The sequence below is a fragment of the Scomber scombrus genome, chromosome 9 (genome assembly GCF_963691925.1).
Source record: "Scomber scombrus chromosome 9, fScoSco1.1, whole genome shotgun sequence".
NCBI classification, from domain to species: Eukaryota; Metazoa; Chordata; class Actinopteri; order Scombriformes; family Scombridae; genus Scomber; species Scomber scombrus.
The window spans coordinates 26416533-26440571 of NC_084978.1; the positions used below are offsets into that span (position 1 = coordinate 26416533).

At 39.2% G+C, this 24039-nt stretch overlaps 2 protein-coding genes across 5 annotated transcripts; both read left to right on the top strand.

Moving 5' to 3' along the window:
- The first annotated feature begins 741 nt into the window (after nucleotides 1-741).
- On the top strand, nucleotides 742-15397 carry LOC133985667 (long-chain-fatty-acid--CoA ligase 1-like). Of its 4 annotated transcripts, none has more exons than XM_062425325.1 (21): nucleotides 742-788; nucleotides 5956-6285; nucleotides 6987-7101; nucleotides 7400-7464; nucleotides 8196-8297; nucleotides 8631-8730; nucleotides 8854-9029; nucleotides 9456-9488; nucleotides 9578-9629; nucleotides 9779-9852; nucleotides 10366-10443; nucleotides 10569-10703; nucleotides 10834-10968; nucleotides 11282-11377; nucleotides 11495-11567; nucleotides 11695-11783; nucleotides 11895-12011; nucleotides 12119-12262; nucleotides 12369-12473; nucleotides 13972-14043; nucleotides 14264-15397. In XM_062425325.1, the coding sequence occupies exons 2-21, from the start codon at nucleotides 6106-6108 to the stop codon at nucleotides 14402-14404; spliced, it is 2082 nt and encodes a 693-aa protein (XP_062281309.1). In that variant the 5' UTR covers nucleotides 742-788; nucleotides 5956-6105; the 3' UTR covers nucleotides 14405-15397. The 4 variants fall into 4 exon arrangements, with proteins under 4 accessions (XP_062281309.1, XP_062281311.1, XP_062281308.1 ...); XM_062425327.1 differs by lacking the exons at nucleotides 742-788; nucleotides 10366-10443 and adding exons at nucleotides 983-1115; nucleotides 10173-10250; XM_062425324.1 differs by lacking the exon at nucleotides 742-788 and adding an exon at nucleotides 984-1115.
- A 643-nt stretch (nucleotides 15398-16040) lies between these two features.
- cenpu (centromere protein U) lies at nucleotides 16041-23928 on the top strand. The gene is made up of 14 exons (XM_062425301.1): nucleotides 16041-16097; nucleotides 16609-16663; nucleotides 17623-17713; nucleotides 17873-18083; nucleotides 19300-19503; nucleotides 20464-20539; nucleotides 21325-21414; nucleotides 21500-21575; nucleotides 22164-22284; nucleotides 22368-22446; nucleotides 22817-22864; nucleotides 23078-23139; nucleotides 23326-23482; nucleotides 23632-23928. The coding sequence occupies exons 1-14, from the start codon at nucleotides 16093-16095 to the stop codon at nucleotides 23749-23751; spliced, it is 1395 nt and encodes a 464-aa protein (XP_062281285.1). The 5' UTR covers nucleotides 16041-16092; the 3' UTR covers nucleotides 23752-23928.
- Nucleotides 23929-24039: the final 111 nt, after the last annotated feature.

Below are 24039 nucleotides of genomic sequence, written 5' to 3' on the forward strand. Positions count from 1 at the left end.
CAACTCCAAAACAGAGACAGGCTGTCTGTTGTAGATACAATAAGTGCTAACCACACTGACTTACTGACTGTACAGTGAAATATATGGAGCCTGAAGCTTACAGAGTAAGACCCCTTCAGTTCATGGTGCAGCAAGTAAAAGCTAACCAGTTAAAAGTGGAAAAAGCCCAAGCCTTCATGACCTGCAGATCTGTCATTCATTCATTCACACTTACAGGTACAAGCCACTTCACTGGGTACACCTGTGCAATCTAATCCAATCCAATGCAATTTTTTTTAATTTATACATTTTCAGTTTTTGTTGAGATTGTCAAGAAGGTGATAATTCTACTTTGTTTATTACTTAGGTCATAGTGGGTGAATTTTATTGATTGGTGTTGCTAATATTTTCTTCCCTCATGTATGTTAACAAAGTGGACAACATATTAACACCAGTCAATATAATGCACCCTAATACACATCACCATCACCCAGTATGAGCTCAAAAATAAACCTAAAGTAGAATTATCACCTTCTTGATAATGTCAACAAAAACTGAACATGTACAAATGTCATAAAAGTAGAATTTAAAGCAGAGCGTTTGCATTAGATTGCACAGGCCAGTGAGTGTATACCAGTTTCGCCTTTAATCTGTCACGTGTTTGGTATTATTACAGAATATGTTTATACCACGGGTTTTATTTTGAAAGTTACGGCCGGAAGTTGTAGTTTTTTAACACGCTCGTGCTACTATTGTGTGGCCCCGCGCGTGTTCAAGAGCAAGAAGCCGGGGACAGCCGCTGCTAACAGGTGGGTGCACTTCATACATGATCAATGTTAACTTTAAGCTACTTTACAACTATTACAACTACATTAATACAGTTTGTACCGCGTGTTTGTTCATTTGTACAGACTCACTCTGATAATGAAAGAGAGAAAGAGAGAGAGAGAGAGACAGGTCGAGCGGACTCATTCACAGCTCTGCCAGTTTAACGGACAAACACATATTGCGGAGCCGTGACAGAAGAACGTCACACTTTATTAATTGCTTAGTTTCGCGCACTTTTATAAGGATTAATGAGTTAATAATGTGAGCAGCTCTCACTCAGTCAGCACACTGCAGAGGGACTGGACACGGTAATATGACTCCAGGCAGATGTATACCGTTATGCATATACCGTTAAGTGTTTGCCCTTTCGATACGTTTTTTTTTTTTTTTTTTTTTTAAATCAATGTTGAACCATTTAGTTTGTTTTTGTAGCTATTAATGCTGCTTTTTCTGCAGGTTGGTGTTTGAGCGGTTTAATGAATTACCTGCAGGTTCAGTCATTGTGAGTTAGGGCTGACTGGCTGTTGGACGCTATGTTGTTAAATCATAACCGGCAGATTAAAGTCTAACTTCATTAACGATCATGTTGCACTGGTTTGCCGTGTGTGTGTGTGTGTGCGCGCGTGCGGTCTCATGCATGAACGCAGCAGTAAGTTAGTGAAATAACATAGCTGTAATGCAGACAGACAGTTAGCAATACACTGTGACATTTCTGGTACATTTCACTGTGTATTGATAACTGTGGGGGATATAAGTGGCTCACTGCAGGTTTTGAGGTGAAAGGTGACGTGTCTCTGATTGGCCGACGGTCATGAACCCACCCTACTTTCATTGGTTCCTTTGGTAAGATCCCCCCTCTTACCCCCACCCTCACCCTCATTACACACACACACACACACACACACACACACACACACACACACACACACACACACACACACACACACACACACACACACACACACACACACACACACACACAGAGACACTTAAAGACTAGTAAGCTCCATAATTGCCACAGACATGCATAATAACACACACCCAATGATAAAAAAAAAACCAAACATCTTGATATGAGCTGTGTATGCAGTGATTAAGTTTCTTACATCATAGCATATATTTATTAAGGGTAGGGCTGCCTGCAACTAATGATAATTTACTCCTTTAAACTCCATTATACATTTTTTTTTTTAAAACGCTCAGAATAAAGAACCAATTACCAAAATAGCTGTCGATTAATTTAATAGTGCTTGTGACATTCCTATCTCACTTTTAGAGCAAAAAAGAATGTATAATTCTTAAAGAAATATCTGAAATTTGAGACTCATCACGTAAACACTATTTGTATTTGTCTGAACTTTCAGACTAACAGACTATAAAATATATTATAAATCATGTATCCTTATTGATGATGATTCAAACTACCAGTGAAGATTATATTGTTGTTGAATTTTCTTTTACAAATCATTAAAATGTCTAATAGTTTCTCAGTTATATATCCACTCCAGCGTGGTGTCGGCTTCCCTCCGCCTCAGCAAACAACACACACTTTGTTCTGGACGTCGCTGCTCTCTCTCACAGCCTCTCCTTCTAATCGTGCTGAAGCTGAAGTGGGGTGGAGGGGTCTTTTATGGACGTCCACAATGAGCTGAAGAAGTCTTGTTGCAGAAGTAAAGAGCAAAACTTCCAAGTAAACCATTTCACCTCAGTTTTTACAACTATGAGAATGTTTAACTTGTATGTCTGACTCCAGAACAGATAATGGATAATATATGCAGCCTCTCTTTTAGTTTTTATCGTGCATATCAACAGATTGTTTTCAATTAATCAAATTAGTGCAACATTTTTAAGACACAGTCATTCTGGGGTCTCTGGTGCTCCTGAGGGTTGGGGGTCTTGAGGCAGTTTCATATATCACCTGGTTAGCAGCAATCCAGTGTTTGACAAGAGAAACGCAGAAGGAAATGTAATCTTTTTTTCCTTCTTTGTCTCAGCTGATCGAGTTATACAATAGCTGTTAGTTTCAGAGCGCTGTAACACACAGTCATCTTCATTCTCCCAGTGAACTGATTGAGAAGTTTAATCACTGCTGACACACTAACAGTCACTTTTTACATGGCTCATAGACACACATGAACAGACTCTTTAATACAGAGCCAACATATAGAAAACACAAATATATCTACTCTGCGGCTCTCCCTGCGGTCATCAGCTTTTATCTCTCTCATGCTAATCATCTCAGCTGACCACACAGAGGTCAGAGGTCACTGGGGGAAAGGTTGGGGCAACTGCTGGAACCTTTTGGGCTTTTTGCAAGGCACTTGGTTTTAATGAAGCTGCGCTACCATTTATTTGTAGTACAATCTAAGCCTGATCTGTGTAGTAAAATAAACAGGATGTGTTGATGCACAATCACACTCTGTGTAGTGAAGAAGCCCTACACTCATACGCAGCTTACTTTCATTTACTCCCAAAAAAATCTTTATTATATAATTGATCTTGGCAATGATAAGTTGATTGATTATTTACATATCTATAGTCTCTGAGTCAATCAGACCATCTGACTACAACCAGCCAATTAGGTCCCTCTTTCTAGCATAAGTCTGACCTTTGATTGGTGGATTAGTTGAGGTTACACATCACTTTGCAGCAGGGTGTGTGTGTGTGTGTTTGTCAGTAGTATATGAGAGCATCGTCCTCTTGAGAGTAGAGCGTGTGCTGGTTGCTGTAGCAGCAGCAACAACAAGCATTTCCAGACCTGACTCCATTTCCATCCACTGTTCAGCTTTCTCTTCCAGGTGAGTGAGGGATAAAATGAATAAGACATACTATATGAAGAAATGTACACTGGCATGTAAAGATACATCTGTATTGTGCTTTTATAGAAGAGTAGAGACAGATAAAGCCGTTATTCTGTCATCGCTCTGTGTAATGTGTATTGAGTCCTGCAGCTACTAGCCTTAGTCTATTACATATGTTTCCAGCTTACAGTTAATTATCAGTAACATTTGAAGTATATTCATAGTATGCTTGCACTTATCTTCTGATCTACCTCCCTGACTGAGGGTGTGTGGCAGTAACATCCAATCAAATGAACTCCCTTCAGTCTGTGATGATTCATGGCTTTGAGAACACTCCTGTGCAGTAATCACATCAGCACAAGACTTTAAAGTGAGAAGTGTTACCTTCAGAGGAGTCTTATCTATATTGTGGTTGCAGAAAGATAACACTTAGAGGCCTTCCATGTCCTTGCAACTATGTACTTATGAATGCCTTTATAGATAATGGGCACGTCCTTTTGATAATGACTATTTTAAATCAGGACTTTTATCCAGGCCTATTTTAGATTGATATTTACTAAATTCATTTATTTTTTTCTTCTTCTTGTCTTTTAATGTAAACTATTTTATTTTCTTATGTATGGAAATGCATAACGAAAATGACAATAATGGAATTATTGAAATAAAGGTGAAACAGATGTAAGAACTTTAAGTGTTTTACTCTGTAACTTTTGAAATAATTAATACCACAAAATTGATCTTCCAAATAGAAAGTTGCCCTTTGCCCTTTTCAACACACTCAGCATTATTTCCAGTATGACCACTAGCTTATGGTGGGTTATATTTGGTAACATTTTGAGTCTGGTAAACTATTTATGACTGTCCACACTACATGTAAGCATTAGAAAGCTGCTTTTTCAGGCCTGAATTCCCTTTTATTTGATACACTTGTATAGGTGTGTGTGTGTGTGTGTGTGTGTGATGTGGTCAGACACTCCTGATGTGTTAACAGTGTGATTCTCCACAGTGTGAGTAGTGTGTGCATTGTTAACCTGGAATCTGGGCTGAAGGTCATCGTGTTGGTCCTCAGAGTTCACCTGCAGGCTTACTTGTCTCTGTGTTTCACTCAAAGACTAATCTGTTTATTCTTAAACACACATCAGCTCGTCTGGGCTGTAACCTCGTGTGTGTGTGTGTTTGTGTTTGTTACAACACACACACACCATGCATGGGAAACGGTCACCTGACACCAGCTGAACTTCTCCAGTGGAATTCAGTTTAAATATATGATATATGATCTAATGATACTGCTGCGAGCCACAGCTGAACAATGCAGCCTGTTATTATTGTACAGTAGAAGCACAACTAACAGCCAAGTTTGGATTCAAGATTTTATAAACGTGTGAAAATACATCTCGTGTCATGAAGGGAAGCATTCATGTGTCAGTACAGAGTTCAAAGTGAACTCAAGTATTGTAAGCTAATATGCTCTGTTAGTCAGTGTGTAAACGTGGTTGATGCTGGTGCTTCTTTCATCTCTCAATATTTAAATCACCAATTTGGGCATTATGTTTTTCTGTAATTAACATTTGTGAGAATGATCCCAACTGGATCACTGCTGCTTGTATATAATAATATTAACCTTGATTGTATTGTATCGGCAGCTGAAATCTCACTATCAGCACTGCTAGATTACAATAAGGATAAGTGATGAAAATTGTGCAGTTCAATAAATCATATAGTAAATGGATTTTAAAATGATACAGCAGAAGTTTCCAGACACCCAGGCTCTAAAAATACAGGATAAGGAAAAAAAGGTGCAAAAATGAGTTTGACTCATGATATGCTGTCACTCTTTCACACATATCTATATTGTTGCTTACAGAATAAACCAATAATCCCCATCAGTGTAGCCATAAGAGCCACTTTCACTCCCAGTTTTCTCTCACATTTAGAAAAACGTATGTCCAACCAGATGTTGTTCTACGGTCATTTGAATTAACCATGATATAAAGATAGAGAAGTAAATAACATGTTTTGTTACTGGTTTGTAATAGTTTTAAAATGTAACTCATCATAATACAAACAAACTGAAATTAAGCGGTGTGATGACTTAGTCTCTCTCAATTTTATTCAGTGGACTTTATTGGCAAGTTATGAGAATATTGTTGCCAAAGCATTGAAATACAATTTATCCAAACATTTGGACAGTACACTCAATTTCAATGTGATCAGTGTGATGTTGTGGATCAAACATGGTACAAGCAATAGAATATGGATAGTAAATAACAACAACAAAAAGAAAACAATAAATAATAAGTATGAAATAATAATAATAATCTCTCTCTCTCTGTCTGTGTCTCTCAAGGTCCCCCCCACTCCTTCCCGTAACACTTTCCCTCACCTCAGGACCAGCAGAGGCAGCTCACTGTGATCAACACACACCGTACTGCAACCACTCCAGCCCCTACACACACACATCACGCAACAGCTGCCTCACACTTCCTCGTGCAGCATCATGCTGAGCCAGCTGAGGTTGCCAGATCTGGACGATGTGGGTCAGTACCTCAGGAGTCTGTCCACGCCCACGTTGGTCAGCGTGGGAGCCGTGGCGGCCGCGACCACCTACTACCTGGCAACGCGGCCCAGAGCCCTCCCTCCTGTCTGCAACCTCCACATGCAGTCAGTGGAGGTTCCGGTGAGTTTAAATCAGAATGAAAAGCAGCAGATTTAAAGCCAAGAAACATCCAATAACGTAAATAATCAAAAGTGACCACAGCTATAAGTGTCACATTTTTTTCATTTGCCTCAATTTACATTGATATAATTAAAGTTTCTGATGTTAGAAGCACTGAAACAAAGTGTGACATGATTGAGCAACAAATGCACAACCCTGACCTGACTGTGTTATTTAAGGACAAAGGGTGGAGTGTACAGAACAGGTAGAGCCGCTGTCAGCAATTAACTCAACTCGTGTGTGCACGTGTGTAAGAACCGAAACTATCCAGCTGGATTTTTGAATCAAGCTTATGTTTTATTACGTGTTTAAACTTGAGCCAGTCACTGTAATTACATGTAGAGCATGTTTAATGTAATGTTAGAAACCAAACTAAATCTTAAAATGTCAGTTTAGTTTTCACGTGACAGTAATTAATTACTGAACTCTGCACCAGCCAGTTTTTCCACTTCTAATTATAGACGTCCTGCAGTCTGCTTCTATTTTCTAGTCCAACCTAAACTTAAAACATAAGCACACATGTGGAATAAAGAAAAGAACAGCCTCTTGATTCATCAACCAAACTGTAAATATCAGTATATGAATTCAGTATAAAAGCGACGACTGATTCTGATGATGGAATAACTTGAGTTTTCTAACCCACATTTTGTTTCTTTCATCAGGGAGGAGAGCTGGTGCGTCGATCAGCTCTGCTGAATGGAAACGGTCACATGACACATTTCTACGACGACGCCAGAACCATGTATGAATTCTTCCTCAGAGGGCTCCGAGTTTCCAGTAAGTATTGTAGATTCACTTAAAGAGCCTGCTGGTCCTGCTGTTGACCAGAGAGTGTACAAAGTTTCCTCAAACCTGCACTGTGGAACTTTAAAATATAAAATAACTTCCTTAATAAATAAGCCCATCACCACCAGATGAATCTCTCTGTGTTTGACAACATGCAAGAGTTTTCTAAATGTGGTGTGGGGTTTGATATTTCCACACTGGCTGGATGAATGCATACTGAGTATGGTTAGCTCTCTACTAACTTGAACGTGGATACAATAATTGAATCCTTTCTACTATCATCTTGCAGATAATGGTCCCTGTCTGGGCTCCAGGAAACCCAAACAGCCTTATGAATGGATGTCCTACAGAGAGGTAACACTCACCTTTATAAACCCATTACAGCCTCAAGAGGGACAGCAGTAGAGCTGGAAATTTACAGGCAGCACAAACACTTGTTGCATAGCAGTGGTTTTGGTGACGCTGGCCAAGAAGTATGGCACATCTGCATGCCTGATCCATGTGTCAGCCATGTGAGCTTCTTTATCAGGAAGCTTTGCAGCTGCTGAGAGTAACATTATTTCATATTGGTTTCAATGTACTATTAAGATCCAAAAATCTCTTTTACACTTTGAAATTGCCTCATTTTGTCATTTATGTTTAGACTTCATTATAATACTGTAACATAGATAAGATTATTAGTTAATTGGAGTATTAGTTCAATTTGATCAGTCATTGAACTATTGATTATGAACCATCCCAGCACCACATCAGTGAGTGAATGAGTGAACACACTGTTTTGGCTGTTTATATTATTATATGTCAATGAATTGTGTTAAAACAGGTAGCCAATGATATTTCACAATTGTGTGTGTGTGTGTGTGTGTGTGTGTGTGTGTGTGTGTGTGTGTGTGTGTGTGTGTGTGTGTGTGTGTGTGTGTGTGTGTGTGTGTGTGTGTGTGTGTGTGTGTGTGTGTGTGTGTGTGTGTGTGTGTGTGTGTGTGTGTGTGTGTGTGTGTGTGTGTGTGTGTGTGTGTGTGTGTGTGTGTGTGTGTGTGTGTGTGTGTGTGTGTGTGTGTGTGTGTGTGTGTGTGTGTGTGTGTTAGGTAATGGAGCAAACAGAGAATCTGGGTTCTGCATTTCTTCACAAAGGACACTCCAAGACCAGCGACCCCTACATCGGTATCTTCTCTCAGAACAGACCAGAGGTACACACACAGAGGCTGTAAAGCCTTCAATTACATCTAATTCAAACACTTAAAGAAGATAAAATAACATCTCAATATAATTACTTTTACCTACTAATAATGTGAGTGCTTATTCAGTATTTATTTTATTATATTTTAATTGTTTAATGTGTTAATTTTATATTTTTTTTCATCTATTTCTGCTTCACCATTGTGTTTTCTGTGTTTCTTAAATGCTGTATATTGTATAAAGTGAAGCACCTTGTGAAATTGGTGTGAAAAGGTGCTATAGAAATAAAGTTTATTGTATTTTATTGTATTTCATTTAACATCAGTGCTTGTTTGTGGTTGTAGTGGACCATCACGGAGCTGGCGTGTTACACTTATTCTCTGGTGTCAGTCCCTCTGTACGATACACTGGGAACTGAAGCCATCCACTACATCATAGACAAAGGTAAACCACCACGGCAGCAGTAACAGGAGAAATGTGCACACTTCAGTGCACTTAAGCAGTATCGCTATCAGGTATTTGGTCCTGCTGGTGACTCTTGAGTTTGTGTGTTTGTCCTTTCTGCAGCCTCCATCTCCACAATAGTGTGTGACGTGGTAGATAAAGTCAATCTGGTGCTGGACTGCGTTAAGGACAGGAAACACACAGTGAAAACCATCGTTCTGATGGAGACACCCAGCGCAGACCTGGTCCAAAGAGGCCAACAAGCTGGAATCCACGTGGTCAGCCTGCAGGAGATGGAGGTCAGCAGAGATTCTGTCTGTGCTCACTTATTTTCTCTCTTCTGTTTTTTATGGTTGGAAAAATTCTTTATTATTGTCTGCTCAGCTTCTTTTGTTTCCTTCCTCTTCTCTTCTTCCCTCCTGTTTTTGGTTACTTTGGTAAAACACTGCATTTTTAAAATGTCTTATCATTTTCACATGGTCTTTTCCGTTTCTTTGCATTCTTGTTTGTTTTTATCTTGCTTTTATGTTTTTGCTTTCCTCTTTTGTCACCTGTCAGTTCCTGCTTTTTTTTTTCTTCCTTTCTCATTTGCTTATTTTCTTATCATCCCTATGTCATTCATTATTTCATTGTTTTTTAATTTTTTGCCATCTCCATCATTTTCTCTGTCACTGGTATTCATCCATAAATCATTTTTTAATGGTTCTTTTCTTGTTGTCTTGCAGGCTATCGGGAAGACCAACCGTCACCAACCACTGGTAAGTAAACATCAGCTCTTACCAATCAAACTGCAGATGATGCTGCTGTGTTATGTAGCACGGTTTGACCCCTGACCTCATCCCTCCAGCCTCCCCAAACTGACGACATGGCAGTCATCTGTTTCACCAGTGGAACAACAGGTGAAACACACACACACACACACACACACACACACACACATACACACTCACAAACTTGATTGCACCCATTTTTCATCAGTATCTAAAAAATACTGCACATCTGCTACTTTCCCTCTAAATAAACATAAATGTGTGTGTGTGCTTTCAAGGGAACCCAAAGGGAGCGATGTTGACACATGGGAATATTGTGTCCAACTGCTCCTCCTTCATCAAAATAACAGAGGTGAGACACAGATATTCCAGGAGTGACTGCACCGCTCAAAAGTAGCTGTAGATTTAAATACTGCCATATTATATTCTTGCTGTTACTGACTGTTAATACTGCTGTTAAGCTTATATCATAGAGATTATGATCAGTTTCTGTTAAATTAACATAATGAGAGGCAGTACAAGCACAGGATAGTCAGAAGAGTGAGTAGAAGAAGAGAGCGATGAGTGATGGATGATGGAGCAAAGAGATGGTGTGAGACACCGAAGGAATGAGAGAGAGACCGAACTTCAGACCCTCGCTCTCTTTGATAAACACTGTCCTCCTCTCTCCAGTCTTACGGTCAGACCACCACAGAGGACGTCATGATGTCTTTTCTGCCTCTGGCCCACATGTTTGAGAGGGTGGTGGAGGTACAAACGTTAACACTGACTGCTGTCCATCCCTCTGTGTGTTTGTGTGTGTCCACGTGTCCTTGTCTCTATGTGTTTGTGTTCCTGTGTGTGTTCGTGTGTTTTTGGCTTTTAGGGTAGCTGTCCGTTGCGTCACAATGACGTCCACATTTCATTCCTTCCCTTGGCTCATATGTTTGAGAGAGTAGTACAGGTATGTTCCCATAGTTCCTGTAGTCTCCCAGATCATATCCCTCCAATCCTTGTTTGTCAAATGTTGTTTCATTTAATATTAAGCAGTTACAGCTTCTGACTTCATCTGTCTGATATGGCTGACAGGGAGTGATGTTAGTACATGGAGCAAGGATCGGGTATTTCCAGGGAGACATCCGACTGCTGTCAGATGACCTGAACACACTGAAGCCCACTGTGTTCCCCGTGGTACCACGACTCCTAAACAGAATGTATGATAAGGTAGGCGGGCATGATGATGATGATGATTACCTCATTCACTTTTATCACTCCATTTATCCAGCATAAACTCAGATGATGCTGATGCCCTTCCTGATTACTCTGCTGAGCCTTCATGTTTGTACCTCTGTAGATCTTTGGGCAGGCCAACACCTCTTTGAAGCGCTGGCTGCTGGGATTCGCCTACAGGCGGAAGGAGGCAGAGATGTTGAAAGGCATCGTGAGGAGGGACAGTATCTGGGATCGACTCATCTTCAAGAAAGTCCAGGTAAACTGAACCAGTACAGTTAAAACTCTGACTATACCACTGTACAGTATAGCTGAATATGAGGGTTGGGTGATATATTAAATTAATTTGATTTAATTTGAATGTTTAAATCATGAAAATAAAGTTATGACAGTGTGATAATTAATCTAAATGGCTGCTTCAGGCACATGTATGCCCTACGGGATGAAGATATTTAGGGTCATCTTAGGGTTGAAAACATCTGTTGGACTGTTTGCTTTTTTTAACATGAATTTGAGGGATGCAACTGATCCAGCTGTGACAGTATTTAAATGTAGTGTGCTGCCCTCTACAGGCCAGCCTCGGAGGCCGCGTGCGTCTCATGATAACAGGAGCTGCTCCCATCTCTCCTACTGTCCTCAGCTTCCTCAGAGCTGCAATAGGCTGTCAGGTAACACACACACACACACACACACACACACACCACTGTCCTACCCACCCATTATCTTTCCTGTAATTCTGCAGTGTCTCTTTCAGTAGTAATAATGAGTGTTATTCTCTGTCTCAGTTCTATGAAGGCTATGGACAAACAGAGTGTACAGCAGGATGCACTTTGACTATGCCTGGTGACTGGACTGCAGGTAAAACACATTCTGGCCTTTTTAAAGGAAAACTACTTGATTAAGAGCTAAATAAACATTGTTATAATGATGAATTGACTGATTAATCTGATTTACCAGAAGTTAAATGGACCTCTTGTGTTCCCAGGTCACGTTGGAGCTCCTCTTCCCTGTAACTCAGTGAAACTGGTGGATGTGGCTGAGATGAACTACCTGGCTGTAAATGGAGAAGGAGAGGTGAAACACACATCATCACAGAAGAACACTGTCCTATCTATCAGAAATCTCACAAAATAATGTGCACACACACTCATAACTGTCTGTGTGTGTGTGTGTGTGTGTTCGTAGGTGTGTGTGAAGGGTCCTAACGTGTTCCAGGGTTACCTGAACGACCCGCAGAAGACTGCCGAGACTATCGATTCAGAGGGATGGGTGCACACGGGAGATATTGGGAAATGGCTTCCGGTAGGGAGAAGAAATGTTTCTTCTGTATCTCTAACAGTCTGTTTATGTAAATGTACGGACAGAGGTTCATCCAGTGTGTGTGTATGTGTGTGTGTGTGTGTGTACAGAACGGTACTCTGAAGATCGTGGACAGGAAGAAGCACATCTTTAAACTGGCGCAGGGCGAGTACATAGCTCCTGAAAAGATAGAGAACCTCTACATCAGGTGTGATGCAGTGGCACAAGTCTTTGTGCATGGAGACAGTCTGCAGGTAGGTGGAGGAAGTTGAGACTGTGATACTCGTTGGTGAAACTCCTAACTATACTTCTTAAAGCGCACTGAAAATCAACACTGGAATTTGTATGAATTGTCTCCAGGCGTGTCTGGTAGCAGTGGTGATTCCTGACCCTGAGTTCCTGCCTGGCTGGGCCAAGAGGACCCTGGGACTGACTGGCAGCTACAAAGAACTATGTGACAGAGCGGTAATACTGCACAACACATACAGACTGTATACATACTGTTTATGATTTATTGAGACTGTTACAGAAAGGTGATTTTTGAAGCTGTACTTTGTGTTGTTGTGCTGGATTGCACTGTTCGCGTACATTTTCACATTCAAGTGAATGGTGGGAATGTGTATATATGTAGGAACAAATTAAGTTCTGTGGATGAATTTACTGCTGTTGTATGCATTTTTTTCCCTCATAAGATCCAAAAATGTAAGAACTGACACAAAAGTTGTCTTGATCAAGAAACACAGGGTCTGTCCCCTAACCCACACTTAAAGGTCAGGTTCACAGTTTTTCAAGTCTGTCTTAAATCAACAGTCAGGTGTCCATATGAACAGTGAAAGGGGTTTTCTTCACTGTAATCATTCCTCCTGTTCATACTGACTATTAAAAGATCTCCCTCAAATGTACTTTCAATGGAAGTGATGGAGGACAACAGTGTGTCCACACAGTCATTTAAAAATAGATGTGAAGTTTATATGAGGCTTCAGCACTCTGAGTTACTCATCAAGTGGATATCTGACACATTTACAGTCTTTTTAGTATCAACTTCCCTCTTTTTGTTTCCCTGTTGAGCTGTGGTGGAAGTATAGTAACAAAAAGACTTTGGCACTAAAAACACTGTAACGTTGAAACATAGAAGACTTGATTTGACCCATTTGGACGGCTGAAGCTTCACATTAGCTTCAGATCAACTTTTAAATACATTTTTACACAGGAGGAGGACTGTGGATTTAGTCCTCCATCACTTCCATTGTAAGAGCTTTATGAAGGGATCTTCTAATGCTGAGTATGAACAAGTGGAATGATTACAGCAATGTTTATTTGGGCTCCTGACTGTTTTATGACAGACAAACACACTTCTCCTCATGCCATTTCGAGTGATATGTATCCCACAATTCACCACAGTATGTTATGCAACACCAATCTAATTGGCAGTAGTGTTTATGACATGTTGGATAGAGCATGAACATTATTATTAATATTCAAACATTAAGTTATGATAACAATGAATCTATTCTTCTTGGAGAGATTAAGAATATGGCTTATCTGACAGTCAAGATAAATATTAACCTTCTTCAAACATTTAGTTTTTAGATAATGTACAGTAAACCAGCTTGCTTCTACACAGCCTCCTTCTGTTTAACTGCTTTGTATTTGTCCTCTTTCCTGAATGTGCAGTTTTCTTTCACTGTCATCTGATGCAACTCCAGGGCGTACTTATTAATTAGGAGCCCCCAAATATGTCACACAGGTAGCCACTTGAGTACTTGCAAATACCGCAAGTGTGAGTAATGGGACAGACCTGAAGACTGAAATGAGGGTTGACAGGGTTCACATGAACTGAATGGAAACCACAGCTCATGCAGCCAGGGTTCACTGTCCTTTACACACTGGAACAGTACTCAGTAGAGCTGTGTCTGTGTTTTAATGATCGATCATTTCACCTATTCATTTTCTGACTGTGCAGGAAGTTAAGAAGGCCATCTTGGAGGACATGGTGCGGCTGGGGAAAGAAGGAGGCCTCAAGTCCTTTGAGCAGGTAGAACACTGACTCAATCTCCACTAATGAACCACTAATTAACAGTGAAGAGTTAAAGTCAAACATATGGAGATACTATAGATGTTGTAATATCTCCTGTAAACCACTTTATAGCTGTGTGAACTTTACACTGTTCCTAGTAACTAATTCATCAAGCATGAGACACTGTTTTACCGTCACTAAGACATGATTATCCTCTGTGTGTGTGTGTGTCCTGTAGGTGAAGGACATCTCCATCCACACTGAGATGTTCTCGGTGGAAAATGGCCTGCTCACTCCAACCCTGAAGGCCAAGAGGAACGAAATGAGACAACACTTCAGATCCCAGATAGATGAGCTGTACGCTGGCATCAACATGTAGAAGAAGAAGAAGAAGAGAGGAGCTCTACCAAAGCTGTTTAGATAGAGTTCTCCTCACAGACCAAAAGCATCATAAGCCTGTTTAAACCTCATGGCTGGTAACATTAGAAACAACAGGAGCAGCAGGTGATGTAGCGGTTAATGTAACTCAAAGCCTTTAGATCCAAATATATATATAACATCTCTGACTCTCTGTGGGTGCAGAGCAGATTTGAAGTGTGTCCATAGATGAAATAGTTTTGCCTGCGCTGTGTACAGTACAAATTCTGTTATGATTTGTTGAGTCTAATCAGCTATGATGTGGAATTATCTTCATTAAGGGCATTTTTTAAAAAGGGAAATATCAAAGTGAAGCTCTGTAGCATCACATATCTCAGGACCTCAGCTTCATGAACCATAGACAGTACTTTGTACACACACACACACTTTTTAACTTTTAAGGATAAAGAGGGAATACTCACACCACTAAAACGGGTTCAGTGAGGGTTAAACTAAACACCCTCGCACACAACACGTCATTGTCTTTGATGAGATTTTTCTTCTTGTTGTCAGATGTTATGATTTTGTTTAAATATGTTTGTTCACTAGAAAGTTAAAACGGATTCTGTTGGATCTCTTAAATCTTTTCACGAATAAGATCGGGTCCAATCAGGATCCTGGGAACCAGCAGAGTGAGCCATATGAATGTTAATGCAAACAACAGGGAATTTGAGGCCGTGAAGAACAATCAGCACATAGGGAAACTGTGTTCATGTCTTAATTTATTTATGATGGTAACATGAAGGGAAGAGATTTGTTGAATAAATCAACTTTATATGTTTTTTTTTTTAAAGGTTGAAAACAGAGATTTCAAAATAACATTGTTCACAACCTGAATGACGTCCTATTGAATTTTGTGGTTTTAAACTCATGGAAATACTTTTGTCTTTTGCGGTCTATCTATATGTGATTGTTTTTACTGTGCTCTCAGATTTATTTTGTTAAAATTTTAATTAAAAACAATCTAAAATCTGTGTGATTCAAGTCATTTGCTCCATCAGGGAATTATATTGTTGTGGGACTGAGTACCATCTGATTCAGTTTGTGTTAGTTATCCTTTTATTTGGTATTTATAAAGTCAAAACTAATTTTATCTTAAAGTAGAGAAATTGGTATTGGAAATTTCTCTCCAATACTGTTAAAATATAATTCAATTATAAACTAAGCAATTATAAAATTCTTCTACTCAGTCTGGATAACTAGAGTAAGATGGGAATACTGCTATCATTTCATCACTGTTGAATTAATATTATAAGAATTATACAACAAAATGTAAAGGAGTGTCAAAAAGCAGCAACCAATAACAAACAGTAGGGGGCAGGAATGCGTCACTGCTGCGTTTAGTCTGCATTACTAAAGGAGGAACGCCCCTGTGTGTCTGCAATGATACGTTCCGGTGTTGCATATAAATAAAGCTAATTTACTTAAGAAGCGACAAGTATCGACGCCACAATGTAGAAATACTTTCTTACAAATAAAATGCTTTTACATTGATACTTTTTAAAGGCTCTTACGGTGTAACTAGAGTGCCTTTAGAGAGGCGTTACCATAGACGGTGTAACACCGGAAGTTGAAACTTTTTTTGCGGGAAGCTTTGAACTGCGGAGCGTTTCAAAACAAACCCGTCGTTCAAGCTACATTCGTCCAAAAATGAGGTATAATATGAAGTATTTGTAACAATTTATTCAATATCCGAATCTGTTGTAATGCTACCATATCTGTCTAATAGCAAATGAAGCTAGAAACGTGAAGTTATTACGTTATTAAGCTACATTTAGAGATGTTTTACAACCCGTCCATCTGTTTTCAGCTAATTTCATGAGTTTTCTGTGGAAAAAAGTTACCAGACTAGACAAATAACAGCGAGGCACAGTTGTTAATAACATGTTATCTTTACTTTTAGCAGTTGCAAGGCATTTCATCTTAGCAATAACGAAGGACCGTTAATATGTTCAATGAGTGAATGGAGTTTGTAATATAAACAACAGAATACAGCAGCTTTTCAGAAATGGGGGTCACATAAAGGGATATATAAAAGTATGGTAGGTTTTTGTTGTTGCTTTTGTTATTTAGTTGTAGGTATCACCCAGTGGTAGAGATAATATGATGATGATGATGATGAAGATGGAGATGGAGATGGAAACGTCTGTCCTCTTGTTTCCACAGTGCCAAAAAGGGCAGAAAAAAGAAGATGCTCCCAGCTGCTGCAGAGGACAGTCAAGTGAGTCAATGGTCACTGTAGTATTTACACTACTGGTTGCATGAGAGCACAATATTATATAGCTACCAGCCAAATGCTGGTAAAATATGTAAGTGGATGGGATGGTAGATATACTTCACATACCAGCCAAAAAAATATTGGTCATCTATTGATTGGCTGGTACAATTTGAATATTTACCAGCTGTTGGCTAGTGGATAAAAAAACGTGCACCATGTGGATGACTTTTCACTTTTTGTAATAATAATTATATCATAATTAATTATCTTTATTTATAGAGTGCCTTTCAACATCAATGTAAAGTGACTTCACAAAGACAACAAAATAAAACAGAACTCTTGGAATCATTAGATTTTAAAAAGTCAGTGCATAAAATCCAACTCAGTGTAAGAAGAAACAAGACAAATTTAAACCTTACATACTGTTCATTTTCTGACTCATAATTAGTCTCTACACCAATGGGGAATTCATGACCCTGAACAGTATGTAAGGGTTAAAAGAAATAAAACACAGTTCAGAGAAAATTAAAACTAAAGAAAATCCGAAACAGCTCTCATAAAATTATGTTTTAAGAAGAGAATTTAAAAAGATCACTGAGTCAGCTGATCTGGTTTCCTTGTGCAGATTTTTCCAGAGACTGTAAACACTCTGTTTACTCTGGGAACAGATAAAACCTCTGCCTGAAGGTCTCAAAGTACACACCTGCTGGTCTAAACAGGGTAAATCAGTAGTGCTGTGTAGGGGCAATAAAGTCTGAATAAATAGGTGTTTGTTTAGCACTTTGGTCATTTTCCTGCACCTTCACATATAACCCTCGCCTGTGTTCCACTGTCTTATACTAATGCTCCATAAATCTGACAAGTCATCCCATTTAACTGACAAATATTTTCATGCCCCATTTTAACGTCTATATGTAAATAATGGATTTACATTTTATAATGATCTGTTGTGTGATTTCCAGAAAGCTCCATCTGTAGATCAGTTGGATTCTGCCAACCTGTCTGCTATAGAGAGAGACAGCTTCATGAAAGGACTGCAGTCAGCAAATGATGGTGAGTCTTCACACGTGTGTTTCTTTTACACAGTTTAGCTGGAGCTCTTATCCATTTTCTCTCTTAAAAAACAACTGAGCTTATTTACATCACCTTATCTCCAGAGTCTGCCATAATGTCAAATCAACCAATCTTGTGCTGGCCTCTTGTGTTGCCCAGGCAACCCTCTCCACAGTACCGCCATGGAAGAAGATTTAGATGTCTTGGAGGAGGGACGGGTGAACAAAGGAACAGCGGGGAAAAAGAACATTACTGCCAAACAGCAAGGAGCTGCTGTGAAAAGGAAACAGATGGAGCCGGTTGTAGAGAGTGATCATGAAAACCAGCAGCAGAAGAAGAGGAGGAGTACAATAGGGAGGGGCAAGGCCAGGTGAGCTCAGTTGTTTGTCTGCTGTGTGAGTGTAAAAAATGTAGTTTCAAAACCCTAAAACAAACCAAAAAAAAGCAACAAAACTAGATTTTCCTCCTTTAGTCAGATGTGAGTGCAAATGGACTTTTCATTTGCAGTTCATATTAAAGGTGCAGTTTGTAGGATTTAATGCCACCAAGCAGTGAGGTTGCAGATTGCAAACGAATGAATACCCCTTCCCTCCCCCTCCCCTTTCCAAGCATGTAGTGGCCACAAAAAAGCCAAAGTATTTGTTCATTCTGGGCTACCGTAGAAACATTGTGGATGTAGATATAAATGGCTCATTCATACTTATGAATATTATATTCCATTTCTGATAAGTCTGATCTGCTAGATGCCACTAAATTCTACACACTGACTGCACCTTTAAGTTGTTTTCATGGACAGCAAATCAGCAGGCAAGCAGCCACATTCTATAGATATATTTGAATCAGTTTTACAGTGTCAAGCCTGTTCAAATAGTTGTGTTTAATCACCATTTAGATTGTTGATTGTAAGGGACAGGACGCAGTGTGTTGTAGTTAAAAAAAAGCTGGTCTATATTAACCCCAAAAACATGAAAAAGAAAAAAAAGCTATTTTAATGAATAACTAAATGAATCCCCGAAAGAGGTCAACAGAACTGAACTGAAAATACATCAAAGTGACCTCAACAGAGACCAAACTGATAAAACTGACCTAAATAATGACACATGAAGGAAACATATATATATATATATATATATACTGGCTGACCAAAAGCATTTCATAAACATAAGGGGTTGACAGAAGACAACTACTAAATCAACTACAAATAAACACTATATAAACAGTTTGCTTCTCAATATTAACTGAGAGCCATCTAATAACAATAACTCTAAATTATATTAAATTCATTATAAAATACACAAACAAAAGGCTTTCTTCCCAAAATATTAGTACAACTTAAGGTAACAGAATGTAAATGTTGAAAACACTTCATCTAAAATGATGAAAAATACTAATCAACTTGTTTTCTGTTTAATTGTTAAAAGTATAACTGAATATAAACCTGAATGAGAGGAAGCAGAATCAAAGTGAGTAGACATGATGTCACTCATTATCTCCGTCTGCTGGTGTTGTGCACTGTAACTGTATTATAATGTCAACTTTTTGCCATTAAAACAAATGTCTCCATCTCTTCTGTCTGCGCTCAATAGACCTGATAAAGGAGGAGCGACAGAGAGAAAGAAGAGAGCGTCTGAAGAGGAGAGAGGACAGTCGGAGGCGGAGGGGACGGAGACTCAGGCAGATCCAAGCACCGCCACCCAGGAGAGAAACCCACAGACACCAGCAGGTGTTAAACGGCAGGTGGGGGGCAAGCCTGCGAAGAGGAGGAGTGTTAAACAGAAGCCTGAAGCAAGGTGAGGTCACATAGAGAGCACACTTATCACACTACACAGGTATTCTGCATCATTTCTGTCTATTAATATATGATGCAATAACACAAAACAGTGTTAACCAATCGCAATGATGAAGAAGAGAGAAACTTTACCATACCATAGTAACATATGTACACCTTTAAAATCTGTGGATAAGATAGAAAAAAACCACAAAGCATTAATATTAAAAGATGGATGAACAGGATTTCAAAATAATATCAAATAAAATAGATGATAAAAATAAGCATTAAAATGGAACAAAACAGAATAATACAGAAGAATAAAAAGTTACAGGACTGTTACAGTACAGTGAGATAAATGAATAAAAGGCCACATTTAATTTAACAGTTAATTTACTACAGGAAAGTAGTAGAAGCTCTTAAGATGCCAAAAAATGTTATTAGCAAAAAGTCCACAAAGTGAAAAAAATGTGACAGAGTGAACATCTTTGACTAAAATGTTTACTTTGGCACTTAAGAGCCTCTTGTACCTTCTTGTCAGTGTACAGATGTTCTTCTTGTGAAAAGGGACTGTTGAAAAGCCTGGATCCAAGAGTGTAAAACATGCTGCTATTCTACTTAATAACAGGCTGGGAAAAGTACAACAAGTCTTCACTGAAAAGAACTGAGATGTGGAGCAGTTCTTTACAGAAAAAAAAAAAACACACACACACACACACACACACACACAGGAGTGAAAGTAACTGTATGTTGGACAAAGGTGACTAAAAATGAAATTAAAAACAGGAGGATGTTACAGTCAGTAGAAATGCAATAATGTGATTATAAAATATTGATCTGTTTGTGTGTGTGTGTGTGTGTGTGTGTGTGTGTGTGTGTGTGTGTGTGTGTGTGTGTGTGTGTGTGTGTGTGTGTGTGTGTGTGTGTGTGTGTGTGTGTGTGTGTGTGTGTGTGTGTGTGTGTGTGTGTGTGCTCTAACAAGACCAGTGAAGAATCAGCAGATGAAAGACAAGAAAAGAAAGGGTGAATCAGGGACGTCCAGTGATCCTCAGTCACAGGTGAGTGATAATGTGTGCACTAATAATAAGGGCAAAGTCTACACTTTACCACACCTGTTGTATTAGTTCAAATATTTTATTGTGAGAGATAAATATGGATGCACCAATCCAACCTTTTCAGTTCTGATATCGATACCTGGGCTTATCATATCGGCCGATACCGATCTGATACCATTGTTGAATTCGTAAACTGTATACCTCGCAGTGTGGAAGAGACTGAAGGCATCAGGCTTGACTTAAACATTACTTTACTAACTTTGTACAACAAAATAACACAGATATACATGTACTGAAATAGCAACCTATAACAACATTCAAGATAAACAGGAATCACACTTCTATGAAACATTTATTGTAAACAGGAATTCAAAACCTTCAGATGCTTCTGTTATTTTTGTCGGTTGGAAGTTTCTCACGGCTATGCAGCTTATCTGCCAAAGTGAACTGCTTCAACCTTTTGTTTCGTTCTCACTCTTGAACGTGATGCTTTTGGAGGTGCTTGATTAAGTTTGTTGTGTTTTATTTAACAGTGCTACCACCACCCCCTCAACCATTTCCTTTGCAGATATTTAGGACTGGGTATCGGTACTTGATACCTTTTTAAGGTATCAACCATAATAAATCCATACAAAGTGGTATTGAAACTTCTCCCGTCAAAACGATAACTGCAATCAATCCTTTTTGCACCCAATAACTAGAAAATATGACTATTTGTATGGACTTGCTCACAGTGATTTAATGTAACATGTGATTGGCATTCCATTATTCCATTCATTCCCTCCCAGGAGCAGTCTGACTCTGACGCTGTCCAGCAGAGACGTAACAGAGTCCTGCCCTCTGATGATGATGATGACAAGGTGGAGGACACCAGCTGGGTACGGATAACTAAAGACAGCAGCTGACACTTTGTGATGTATTGTTTAGTTTGTGTTAATCTCTTTCTATACCTCATTCATTCAGAAACCGACTCCGAAGAAAGGTAGAGGGACGAGAAAATCTTTATCTGGCAAGTCCAATTCCAGGAAGTCTTCATCTGGTAAGAGAATAAGAGATTAGAATCAGTTATGATTCTAATTATCATTAATAAATGAGAAGTTTCTTTTCAGACTGCAAATAGAGAAACAGTTAGCCTGGCTCTGTCCTAACGTAACAAAATCCACCTACCAAACCTCTACAGCTCAATCATTTCTCTGTTAAATCTGTTTGGTTTTTTAAATCTTGGCCTGGCGCAGTGACTTTCTAGAGTCTCTACTGGTTGCTAGGCAAGTTCAAAGCTTCAGACAGTCATTGCTCCCAGTTCTCAAGCAAGAAAGTGACTAAGCATATTTCCTAAAATGCCAAACTATTCCTTTACTGATTTAGTCAGAACTGCATTTTTTAAAATATATATTAAATGTACAGTCTGTGGGTTTATTCACAGCTTCTTGGTATAAACTGAACTGACTGATTTAACAGTTTTACTTTATAGTATAAAACACTTGTAGTTCAGTACATGTAGTAAACCTTAAGCCTTAAATAAACTTGAGCGCCTCACACTTGACATGTAAATGGATTATTAGGTTGACAGTTGTTTACAACGTCTGTTAACATGATTTAAAAACCTTTGTACCTCTTCCCATTAAAGGCAGTGCATCAGCTGAAGCAGAAAAGACCAAAAGAGTGGAAGTAAAGAAGAAGAGACGTCGTGGAGGAACACAGTTAGAGGAGGTGCTGGATGCCTTCATGGATTTCTGTGAGCAGTACAGGTAAACCCTCACACACTATTTTAATAACTTAACCACAAATATATCAGTTACACATGATTTCAATTATGTGTGTTTGCCTGTAGGGAGACGGTGGAGTCCAGAGCTGTCAAAGAGTCCATCGATTCTTTCTCCAACAATGTGAAGGAACAGCTGATGGAAAAGGTCCGACTTTAAATTCTAAGTTGAAGCATAACACCAGCTCTCTGTTTATTTAGAGTTTTTAGAACATTTGCTATCAACTATAAAAACATTTTGAAAGAAGTCAAATACACATGTCACGTAGATCTTCCATTAAAGTGTAGGATTACAGCCAAAATTCCAATCTAAGTAAACACTCAATCCACATATGGGTATTCACTTTTCATTCAATCCTGACTGGTTACACTGTGAAGGAAATGCCAGCAGATGACTGATGACTGATGTATCCTCTCTTTTTCATGTCAAAGCTATTAGAGAAACTATTCTTCTTCTACACATATATGCTATCAGTCTTTTAATCACATTTAACTTTATGCTTTGGTCTCTCATCCAGATCTCTTCTCACAAGGATCTCCATGTTCTAAAGAGAGAAAACGCTAAGGTAACTATGGCGACCAGTTTATACAAGCAAGCACTGTGGTTTGATTGCTGCCTGTATTTAGGGTGTCATGTGTCCTCTGTGTGTGTGTGTGTGTGTGTGTGTGTGTGTGTGTGTGTGTGTGTGTGTGTGTGTGTGTGTGTGTGTGTGTGTGTGTGTGTGTGTGTGTGTGTGTGTGTGTGTGTGTGTGTGTGTGTGTGTGTGTGTGTGTGTCAGGTGGCCTCTTTGACCCGTACAAAGATGCAGAGACTGCTGGACGCCAAACATGAGATGATGAGGTGAGGAACAAACACACCAATGTCCATTTCTGCAAACTCCCATTACTGTAAGGAAGAAAGAAAGAGAGAGAGTGTGTTTTCACTATTAACCAACATTTCCTAAAAATAAAAGTAAACTTCCACTCAAAGTTTTTCACATCTGTATTCTGACAGTGACTCTTACTGTGTGTGTGTTTGCTCCAACAGGGCTAAAAAGCAGGTTTCACTGCTAAAGAAAGAAAAAGCAGAACTGGAGCTCAGATTATCCGACCTGAGGCGAAGCCAGTCCTTCCTCTGTGACATCAGAGAACTCAACAGACAATACTTAAATTACCGTCAGGCACACCCGAAAGAGAAAGAGAAGGTATCACCACCCACGCACACGCAAACACAAACAGTGTACTGACAGGAAAAGTCACTTTGGTGCTTACAGTGACCTGAATACTGTGTGGTTATTATTATACTGTCCTTATGTTTTACTGTGGTGGTCCTGTTTTCTCCCTGCTTTTCCAGTATGGGGCCTCCAGTTTGCCAGCTCTATTAGTGGAGGCCAAGCAGATTCAAGGAGCAGAGCGTCAGCTGAGAGCGATCAATAACCGTCTGGAAAAAACACTGAAGAAGAATGGAAAATAATGTGCTGTAGCATCTACACACACACACACACACACACACACACACACACACACACACACACACAAAGCAACACTCACAGGTTTAAAACTCTGTGACTACTGGCTATTACACAGGAAACAGAAGAATTGCAAGAGAAAAATAGAATATTGCAAATACAATATATATGAATAAGTCTTTTACTTTGTGTGTGTGTGTGTGTGTGTGTGTGTGTGTCACTGTTTCTTTTATTAGAAAGAACTTCACTCCTGTGTCCTGTAAATGTATTCAATTATTCTGTAAATGTTTCAA